We start from the raw sequence: 11,663 nt of genomic DNA on the forward strand, positions 1-11,663 counted from the left end.
CATTTTCCATACATTTTCACTTCATATCCTTGACATTATTCCTTCTTGATTCGAGCTGCTACCTCAATTCTGAAACCGAGTATTAGTGGCCCCACACGTAATAGGTTAAATGTGTTCCTTGGTTTTGGACATAAAAATAAATTAATAGTGGGTAAAGTGAAGTCTCTTCTATATTAAAAATGTGACAAAAAAAATATCAATACTATTTAGTACTGTATATAAACTCTTATCATATAAAAATTTGTTGTAAATTTGTCCTTCAATGTTGACCAACCTTTTTATATTATTTACTTATTTCACATTCTACGTATAAGTGTTTTTTATTTTTTACTTTATCCATTAATAAATAATTGTTTAATTTTTTCTGTTTTTGTAGACAGTGTTTGGACCGAGGGTCCGGCACACTGTCTAATGCGCGAGACTTTTATTATGTTAATTGTTTTCAATTAAAAGATGCTTGGAAAAATAGGACATGAAACTCATTGTGTGATCTATATATAAGTCAGAGCTATGCCCTGCTCCTCTCTCACGCACAAACCAACCTTTCTTTTATTTTATTTTCCTTTCCTTTCAACTGATCAAAACTGTTTGAGCTTTGAAAATGGCAGCTTCCTGTGTTTACGATGTCTTCTTGTCTTTCCGTGGCCTTGATACTCGCAAGACATTTACTGGCCACCTCTTGGCTGCTTTGGATCAGCATGGTTTTTACACATTCATGGGTGACACTAAACTCCCAAGAGGTGAAGAAGTTGGTCCTGAATTGTTGAAAGCAATTGAGGAATCAAGGGTTTCCGTTATTGTATTCTCAAAAAACTACGCGTCCTCAAGATGGTGCCTTGACGAGCTTGTCAAGATCATAGATTGCAAGAGGACACTCCATCAGATTGTTATTCCCGTCTTCTATGACGTCCAACCTTCTGATGTTCGATCACAGAGCGGTTGTTATGCAGAAGCGTTTGCCCGTCACGAAAACCGGTTAGACTTAAAAAGGGTGAAAAATTGGAGGTCAGCTCTCGAAAAGGCTAGCAATTTGTCCGGTTACGTCCTGCAAAATGTGGCCAACGGGTACTTAATTCTCTTTATTCTCTTCAAAAAAGCATTCTAACACATTACCTGTTTGATCAATTATTTATTTTGATTTTTACATCTTACGTAGCTGAAGCGATAAAGTGTTTTGGTTATCTTTTTTAAAAAAAAAAAAAAAAAAATCATAAACGTGTACATAATATATAAAAATGATATGGGCAACATAATACTATACAATGGGTGTAGGTGCTTTATGAGTTTGAACCTTCACTTAGTATAATAGTTTTCATTTGAAGAACCAGAATGAACTATGTCTTTAATTCGGCCCTTTGAACCAAACTTCAACATATTACACATATAGTATCGACGAGAGACTTCGGTCAAATGGGGTAGCGCTATTAATGGCCACACACTGGTATCTTGATTCTCATAAGAGTTACTAGAGAACAACCCAATTCTCATAGTCGCGGCCTCACGACGGCTCTCACTTAGGTGAAACCTCTAAGGGTATATGTGACCTATACCCTGCGAGAGTGTGCCCGCCTTAGAATCATTTAGGGCAAAGCCCTTCCTTAACGCCACATCACAACACTAATGCGATAGGGATGAACAGAAGTGAATCTCCTCAAGGAAACCTCCTAATAAAAATGTGTTGTCAATGAATCACGAATTGCAAATTATTTCTACCCATTGAACCTTTCTTCGTGTGATTAAATCGTCAATCAGAAGGTTGGGTTACCTCCGTAGGTGACTCCCTTGGAGCTTAAGCACATCCCCCTCGACATGTTTAGGACCATCTTCCCAGAAAGACCTTTGGTCAGTTGATCAGTTATATTTTTCTCAAATCTTACAAAGTTTAATGACTACTCAATAGGCTTTTCATAGATTTATATCTCACTTGTATATGTCTATTCGCCTTCTTGTTTGTATGGGATTGATTCACCAAATCAATAGTCGCCTTACAATCACAATGTATCAATATCGCAGTCATATGCTTATCTACTAAAGGTAGATCTAGCAGTAGGCATTTGATTCACCCAACCTCGCTACGAGTAGTATCTAAGGCTACGAGTTCAGATTCCATAGTACTCATCAAAATAATAGTTTGTTTCTTATAACTCCAAGATATAGGGCTCATTTAAGAAGAAATAAATAACCACTATTTGATTTTACTTCTAGATTATCAGTTATCCAATTTGCATCATTATATCCTTTCACCACATTTGGAAAACCTTTATAGCACAAGGAACAATCTATGGTAGACTTGAGATATTTAAATACTCTATCTCTCGCCATGCAATGATCCTTACTTGGATTATACATATATCTACTAAGTCTACCAACAACATAGGCAATATCAGACCTAGTTTTATTTGCCAAGTATAAAAGAAAGCCTATAGCTTGAGAATATTTTAATTGAGATATAGGTTCGCCTTCATTCTTCTTCAAGTATACGTTTGGATCATATGGTGTCAAGATTTTATAACACTAGATGTAGTTAAATCTCTTTAACACCTTCTCAATAGTACTAGATTGATTAAGGGTGATACCTCGAGAAGTTGTTTCCAATTTCATGCCTAAGATCACGGATGCCTCTGCTAAATTCTTCATTTCAAAATTCATTGAGAGGTAGGACTTTATATCACATACAATTTCTAAGTTTGTCCCAAAAATCAATATGTCACCTACATATAAACATATATAATATAACATTTTCTCCATTATTCTCCTTGTAATATACACATTTATCATTATCATTAATCTAAAATCCATAATCTAAGATTACTTTGTCAAACTTCTCATGCCATTGTTTAGAACTTGCTTAAGACCGTATAAAGGTTTAACTAATCTACACACCTTATTCTCTTGTCCTTTTACTACAAATCTCTCAGGTTGCTCCATATATATTTCTTCATCTAAGTCACCATTTAAAAATGCGATTTTAACACCCATTTGATGTACAACTAAGTTATAGATAGAAGCTAAAGCTATTAGTATTCTAATGGTTGTGATATTAGTCACAGGATAATATGTTTCAAAATAATCTATTCCTTTTTCTTGGGTGAAACCTATACTTCCATCGAACTTTTAACTTCCTTTTGAAAATTCACTTACAACCTATAGCCTTATTACCAGGAGGTAACTCGGTTAAGACCCAAGTGCTATTTTGAATTATAGATTGAAACTCGTCATTTATAGCTTCCTTCCAAAAAGGAGCATCTAAAGATAACTTCGCTTCTTTATATGTAGTTGGATCACCCTTGACTCCAAAATTCTTTTCTACTCTATGTCTCTTACTTTTAAGTTCTTGTGGTTGAGAATCTTCCACTAATGGTGTACTAGTAGAATATGCTAAATGACTAGAATTGGTTGAAGATCTATCAACTATTTGACTTGGTATTCTAGACTTATATGGAAATATATCTTCAAAGTAGGTAGCATCTCTAGATTCTATTATTGAATTTGTTGCTATATCACTAACTTCGGAGTTAAATACTAAGAATCTATTGGCACTACTACATTGAGCATATCCTATAAAGATGGCATATATGGTTTTAGGTCCTATCTTCTTTCTTTTTGGCTCAGGTAGGTAGGTGTACTTTAGCTGGACACCCCCACACTTTTAGGATTTGAAGATTAGGTACTCTACCTTTCCATAACTCATATGGAGTTCTATCATTAAGTTGGATAGTTACTCGATTAAGTATGAAGCACGCGGTGAGCATAGCTTCCCCCCACAAATTCCCGGGTACACCACCAAATAACATTGAGTTAACCATTTCCATTAGAGTTCTATTTTTCCTTTCGACAACTCCATTTGATTGAGTTGAATATGGAAGAGTTACTTCATGTATAATTCCATGTTCCTCGCAAAAGTCTCCAAGTTTATTCCAAGAATATTCTCCTCCTCAGTCGGACCTTAATCTTTTAATATTTTTCTCCAATTGATTTTTTACTTCACTATGTATAAATTTTAGAATTTTTGTATTCCTCATAACTACTTTGTGAGATTTTCTAAGTTGTTTGGCTTGTACACATATCTCACACTTATGTTTAAAATCTACATTGGACTTTGGGAGTAAATTAAGATTCATCAATTTCTTAATTTTCTTCAAACTAACATGTCCATGTCTTCCACGCCAAACATCACAAAATTCAACGCTTTAAACTTGAGGAGAAATTCCATTCACATCAAAAATAACATTCAACTTAAATAATCCCTCACTAATATAACCTTTACCCCAAAAATATTGTTCTTTGTTATTACAACTCTATTTGACTCCATTACAATTTTAAACCCTTGTTTAACTAACTAAATTTTTTCTCACTTCGGGTACATGTCGCACATCCTTTAAAGTTAGAATCTTCCCAGAGGTTATCTTTAATTCCATGTCTCCAATTCCATGAATTTGTGCTATAGAATTATTTCCTAAGGTTACACTTTCTCCATTAAATTTTTGATAAGTCTTAAAACAGTCACTACTAAAGCATACATATACATTTGTCCCCAAGTCTAACCACCAATCAATGTTATCATAGGTAAGATTAATCAAATGATTAAATCCTAAGGTAAGCTTGCAAGAGTTATCATCATCATTATATTACCTCAAATTGAGTTGGATACCAAGTCTACGTACGTGAAAGTTGTCGGGACAATTTCCAATTGAAATTAAAGTCAGTATAAAATTTTCACCAAAATATAAATCATATGCAGATTGTCTAATTAAAGCAAAAGATGCACAATATAAAATACACAATTTAAAATAAGAGCATTAACTTCTCAAGCTTAAAGCAGTTTCAATACAACAGTTTAAATGTTCAAAAACTGATTTCAATAAATTGACTTCTTTGACAAATAATAGTAAGTGTTTTCTAATAAACTGGTTTGGTTTTTAAAAATAAACTGCCTTATATATATATATGAAATAAACTTTAAAAGAACAGTTTTTTTTTTTTTTTTTTTTTTTTCCAAGTTAGAAATAGTTTCCTTCTAAATTGAAAGAAAACGTAATTGTTCCTTTTTTTTTCAATAGAAAAACACAAACTATTTTTATATAACTCAATGCTAAAATAGTTTTAAAACATCAATTTGAAAAAATAAAATAAAATAAAATAAAAATTAAGTTGTATAAAGGGTAGTTAAGGCATTATAAAATAAGGTATGGTGCAATAATGAATTTAAGGATCTTTTTGTCATTTCCTTTAAAAGAAAAAAAATAAGTGTAGTTCAATTGAAGAAAAGTGGAGTGCGAATATCGCCTCTCTAAAACTTTTTAAATTTGTTTTTAAATCTTTAAAATTCTCAACAAAATCAAGGCTCTTATACCAACTAACATAGCAGAAGCGATAAAGAATGGGGTTATCTTGAATCCATAAGATAAGGGTTATCTTGAATCCACAAAGAAAAGAAAATTCACAGAAGAATATGATATTTTATTGATAAAATTGATTTATTTTTTGCTCTTACATTACACATATATTTATAATAATGAAAAATCTTAATATTGAAAAGAAAACTAATTCCTAAAGGAAAATAAAAATGCAAGGAAACAAAACTAAAAAGATAAAGAAATTACCTAAAATTAAAATTCCTCTAAAACTTATAAAATAAAAATAAATTAAAAAAGTTAAATAAAAAATATATATTAAAATCTATCCTACATCAACTCTCCCGTATGTAAAATTGCTTAATTTCATTTTTTGATTTTTGTTTTTTCCTCCTAACGGTTGAAAAAAAGTAACAATTATAATTGGGCAGGTGTGAGTCAACGTTTATTAAGACCGTTGTTGGAGTCATCGCAGATAAATTAAATCCTACAGGTTTAAGTGTTGAAGAGTATCAAGTTGGAATAGAGCATCCTGTTGAACAAGTGAGTAAGTTTCTAAGGTTGTGGTCAAATAGTAATGATGTTGGGATTGTTGCCATATGGGGGATTGGTGGAATGGGTAAGACTACAATTGCTAAAGCAGTGTATAATCGCATACATCGTAAGTTTGAAAGCAGTAGCTTTCTTGCAAATGTTGGGCGAACTTCTAGGGATACCAACGGTGTTGTTAAATTACAAAAACAGCTTCTTTCCGATCTCCTAAAGGATGAAAATGTGAAAATAAGATGCGAGTATCGTGGAATTGAGGTGATAAAAAGCCGAGCATGGGGTCGAAGGGGTCGAAGGGTTCTTCTTGTTCTTGATGATGTGGATAACGACAACCAATTGAGTGCATTGGCCATAGATCGAGATTTGTTATGTCCTGGAAGTAGAATCATAGTAACAACAAGAGATTTATCTTCATTAAGTCCGCTTCGATTGGACAAGGTGAATGAGGTGTATAAGCTGGATGTGTTGGAAGAGCATGAATCTCTTCAACTCTTCAGTTGGCATGCCTTTGGAAGAGACGGTCCTCTAGAAGGCTATAAGATCCTCTCTAAGGAAGTAGTGAGTTATGCGAAGGGACTTCCTTTACTTATTAAAAGTTTAGGTTCTTCTTTGAAGGGCAAAACGGTACCTAAATGGAAAAGTACATTGAAGAAGTTGGAAAAGATTCCGGATCTTAAAGTTCAAAAAATACTCCGTGTGAGCTACGACTCACTTGGTGACAAAGAGAAGTGTTTATTCCTAGATATCGCATGTTTTTTTGTTGGAATGGACCAAGATTTGGTGATCAAAATACTAGAAGGCTGCGGTTTCTACCCATATATTGACATTGACATTCTATCTGATCGTTGTCTTGTAAGCATTGATTGGCATAACCAACTGATGATGCATGATCTGATTCAAGACATGGCTAAAGAGATCATCCGCCAAGAATCCCCTGAAGAGCCTGGCAGACGTAGTAGATTATGGTATCATGAAGACATTCTCGATGTACTAAGATATGACACGGTAAGAGACCAATGCCTAAATTAATTACATATCTTGCCACTTTAAAAATGCCATAGCACACGACACATCATGAAAGTCTCACAATCTGGTATGTAACCCTATTTTCAACTCAATGTCACAACACACACCCACACACACACCTATATACTTATATATACAGTTGTTATTGTCATTAGGGGACAGAAAATGTTCTGGGCTTAGTCCTGAACTTGCCAGAATCAAAGGAGCTACAAGTAAATGCGGAGGCATTTACAAAGATGAAGAGCCTGAGATTGCTTCATCTCAATTACGTCCAAGTAAGTGGAAGCTACAAATATCTCTCTAAAAGACTTGTATGGTTGTCTTGGAAAGGATTTTCTTTAGAATGTATACCACCAACCTTAATTATGGAAAATCTGGTTGCCATTGACTTGAGCTATAGCAAACTCAAACAAGTTTGGAGAGGAACAAAGGTATGATGATTGATACTACTATTTTTTTAATCATCTGCTTCACACTACTTAAATTATACAATGACATGCTAGAAAATTTATTGTCTCTTTCTGTTCCTAATAGGTTTTGGACAAATTGAAATACCTCAATCTCAGTCATTCCCATCTCTTGATTAAAACTCCGGACTTCACGGGGCTCACCAGTCTTGAGAAATTATTGCTTAATGATTGTAAAAAGCTGGTAGAGGTTCACCACACTATTGGACGTCTCAAAGATCTTATTGTCTTGGATATGAAGAATTGCAAGAATCTGAAGAAGATTCCCTTGAGCATTTTCATGTTGAAGTCTCTCGTTGATTTCAATATGTCCGGCTGCTCCAAATTAGAGTGGCCAGCATTTTTTCAAGAATCGCCACCTAAATCAAGCTTTTCATCATTACAGTTATCAAGTAGCATCAGGGAATTATCTATGGAAAACTGCAATATAACAAATGTGCCCAGTGAAACTGGTAGTTTGGTGTCCTTGGAATATTTGAATCTTAGCAGAAACAAATTTTCTAACCTACCAGCTACCATCACTAGCCTTCCACTACTGGAGTATCTCTCTGTAAACAAATGTACTCTGCTTGAATCACTTCCAGCGCTTCCAGTAAATTTAGTGGAATTGTGGGCAAACGACAGCACGTCATTGCAGAACATGTCAATTATTGACTCAAAAGCAGCACACAAACAATTCAAGACTTTTAACCGTTGTCCCAAATTAGTCAACAACAATGCTGCATATAATTTTAGAAGAAATGTTCTTAGATATCAGGTACAAATACAATACTCTCTCCCTCTCTCTCTAATGTGTGTAGTACTAGAAGAAACCAATAACTCAGTTCGTGGGTCTAATGTAGGGACATCGAGAAGAAGAGTTGCATATTTCTTTTCCTGGGGGTGAGGTGCCGAGGTGGTGCAACTACCAGAGTAATGGATACTTTATACGTTTTCGAATGCCTCAGCTCGTGGGTCGGATAATACAAGGGATTATTGTCTGTTTTGTTTTTTCTCGCCAGAAGTGCTACTCCAATTCATATTTTAGATACGCTAGTTATTGCATTTCTAATAAAACCAGGTTGTCTGGGGGACCACATAGTGATGAAGTACATGTAATTTTGAGGGCAGATGAATTTGGACAAATGTGCCTCTCCTACATACCAATCCGGCACCTTAAACATTGTTGGTTGGATGCTGGAGATGAAGTGGAAATTACAATCAGACAAGTGGTTGGAGAAGATTTGCGGGTGAAGAGGTTAGGGGTTAGTCTGATTTACGAGGGCGATGAGGAGAATGAAGAATTTATAACACTTCCTACGGGGGTGACGTAGACAAGCAGAATGAAGAATTTATAACACTTCCTACGGGGGTGCAACTTCGGAACGCCCAACCCAAGCCCAATTACAATTGGATTATTGGGAGATTTTTTTTTTTTTTTGTTTTTTCGTTTATTTATTTATTTATTTTTAGAACATAGATGACCCATTTGAAGGCTTCTAGAGTGAAAGGTTGTGAGAAAGTGTGTACTTTGATAAAAAGAAAGAAGATTTTTTTTTTTTTTTTTTTTAATGGAATGAGAATTATATGTATCAAGACTCGAGTTTAGTGATCTGACTTTCCTAAAATTACATTGTTGTGATGGATCCTACAAATAGTCAGCCGATTCTGAGAAGACACGGGAAGTGTCTTCTGTTAATAATATGGAAATCCATAACCATAAAAATTAATAACTCACTCTAAAAACATGAGAAAATGGCTCCAGAGTACTAATGAAGCAACCACTTATTTCTGCAGTATGTGGAAGACAACTTTTTACATTCCTCAAAATTATTTTAAATGTCGATAACTTCTATTTTCTTATTTTCTCTTTTGGTGTTGCAGAGTGCCTTACCAGACAAAAATTCTGTCCCTAAAGCCAAATTTCTGCAGTATGAAGTTTCTTATCTAACCTTAGTAATGTAAATTATATGTGAGATTTTTAAAGAACAAATAGTAAAAATATATGTTTGTAAGTCATCTTTACTCTTTTTAAACAGGTAGCTTTCGCAGCCTTTTATTAATGTTTATTGTAAATTTTGTTAAACCACAATTTGCAATAATACTAGTACTGAGATGTACTCAGAATCTGGACAGAGCGTAACAATAGAAAACACACACAAGGCTTAAAGGTGTACTCAGATGGCAATTCTGAAACAAATTACAGATATGATTAGACAAAGGCTACTCACGAGAAAGGTGAAGGATTCCGCTCAAGCCAAAAGAGTACAAATCGACTGGGATCTTCCTTCCGGGTTTATTCGTCCGCCACCGGAGCCGCCAGACTGATCTTCGGTGTAGTCCCCCATTTTCACCCACCGGATTGTGGTTGCCATATTTGCTCAACTGTGTTTGATCCCCAAGTACGATTAGGGCATGTTTAGTGTTTGTAAGCTTTACCTTTGGGTATGGGCTGGTTTGGTGCTCAAGGGTGGCTTGGGCTTTATTTTGGGGTTCCGGCCCATCTACACATTCAACCTATATACAATACTTTAATTTCCGGAAAAAAAAAAACCATTGTTTCCTTATAATACTTGGAATAAAAAATAAAAAAAAAATCATTAACACTTGGAATAAAATTACGTGTATAAGATCCTCAACAAATACTGTAACTGGGACAATTTGAATAACTTTTGAGAGAATAAGTATAAGGCAGGAACATGATTAGAGTAACTTTTATTTCACTTATGTCATTAAAAATTTGAATAGTTATTATTACTTTTTTTTCCTGAATAAATTTAAATAGTTATATGATACATATCATATGAAACTATAATTGATCCTCATTGTTCCAATCAATCTGCTTTGTAATCCCTATGATGCAACTAGCAATACTTCTAAACCAATAGGTTTTATATTTGAAAATAGCAACGCTTCATACAATTGCATCCACTTGAAAATTACAATTCAAATGATATAAAATTGATCCAAAACACGTACGAAAAATTGCAATAATTTAAAATTTTCACTGGATGATTGTGCACTAATTTGAAAATTACATTATGTACATTTTGCACTAATATGAAAATAACAAAACTATAAACTACTCCAACATTTAAATGAACCATGCATTGTGCATTAATATGTGAGTATTCGGAATTAACTGACTATAGTAGCACCGAGTACCAACATTGAACTGAATCATTCCAACAACATTGAAGAGTACCACCAATTGAGTAGCAAGCACACATCATCCAAAGAGCAAAATTTAACTCAACATTGAAGAGTTCCACCAATTGAGTAGCAAGCACACAGCAGCAATATCATGCAAATAGAATCAGAAATTAAATATACCAGAATTTCGTGTCATATGATCAAACTGTTTGAGCTTTGAAAATGGCAGCTTCTTGTAAGTACGATATGTTCATGTCATTCAGTGGTGTTGTTGGTAGTCGCAAGAAATTTATTCACACTATTATATAATATTATATAATCTATTAAAAAAAATTATTATTAACATTTGAATATTACAAATAATAAGTATCATTAGTATATAATACTAATTTCTATTTGGAATGAACAATGCCCATATGTAAACATAGCCGGAAAGAAGAAAAAAAAAAGGATGTTTTCCATTTTCTTCACAAAAATAAAAAACATTTTCAACTTTTGAAAAATAAAAACATATAGTTAATTAAAAATAAAAGATTATTTCATACTCCTACTTATTCGGACACTTACTCATAACTTTTGTAGCAAGTGTATGTGTGTATATACATATTACATAAGCATGCGTGGGATGTGAAATAGCTAGTAATTTCCTCGCTACAATAAAAGATGAAAAAGCAGATTGAGAAATTTGTTTGTGACTTTGAACCTACCTTCAAAAGCAATATAATGAAATTTAATGGTAGATCCTCAAATTCTAAAGATGATTGACACTTCCGGGAATTGAGGGTGTTTAAAGTCTCAATCCATATGGCAATTGGGAAGAAAGAAACGAAAGGTGATAAAGTTTTATCAGTTTCTTGTGATTGACTTCTTTTTAACACATTGCCTAGGTTCGATGTTTAAGCAATTTCCTACATAACAGCTTTATAAAAGTAAAAAGCAGTCTACAAAGTTTTAAAATTCTCACTGTTAATAGTCACTGCCACAAGGGACGACACGTGTCCCTATTGAATAATAACACTAATAATCACCGCCACAAGGGATGTCACGTGTCCCTACTAAATAATAATATTATCTGGCTAGTCAGCACTGAATGGGCCATACTGAGTTCCACCTGACTTTACTCTAGAAGCCATAA

The 11,663-nt window shown here is 33.9% G+C and overlaps 2 protein-coding genes across 2 annotated transcripts; both read left to right on the forward strand.

Moving 5' to 3' along the window:
- The first annotated feature begins 543 nt into the window (after nt 1–543).
- LOC132299716 (disease resistance protein Roq1-like) lies at nt 544–1,669 on the forward strand. The gene has a single exon (XM_059796501.1). The coding sequence runs from the start codon at nt 602–604 to the stop codon at nt 1,103–1,105; it is 504 nt and encodes a 167-aa protein (XP_059652484.1). The 5' UTR covers nt 544–601; the 3' UTR covers nt 1,106–1,669.
- A 1,897-nt stretch (nt 1,670–3,566) lies between these two features.
- On the forward strand, nt 3,567–8,709 carry LOC132301190 (disease resistance protein RPV1-like). The gene is made up of 5 exons (XM_059798466.1): nt 3,567–3,612; nt 5,830–6,908; nt 7,085–7,204; nt 7,464–8,153; nt 8,239–8,709. The coding sequence occupies exons 1-5, from the start codon at nt 3,567–3,569 to the stop codon at nt 8,707–8,709; spliced, it is 2,406 nt and encodes an 801-aa protein (XP_059654449.1).
- The last annotated feature ends 2,954 nt before the right edge of the window (nt 8,710–11,663 follow it).

The sequence above is a fragment of the Cornus florida genome, unplaced genomic scaffold (genome assembly GCF_030987335.1).
Source record: "Cornus florida cultivar Cherokee Brave unplaced genomic scaffold, ASM3098733v1 CherokeeBrave_3.0.0_Hap2_Chr03, whole genome shotgun sequence".
Lineage (NCBI taxonomy): Eukaryota > Viridiplantae > Streptophyta > Magnoliopsida > Cornales > Cornaceae > Cornus > Cornus florida.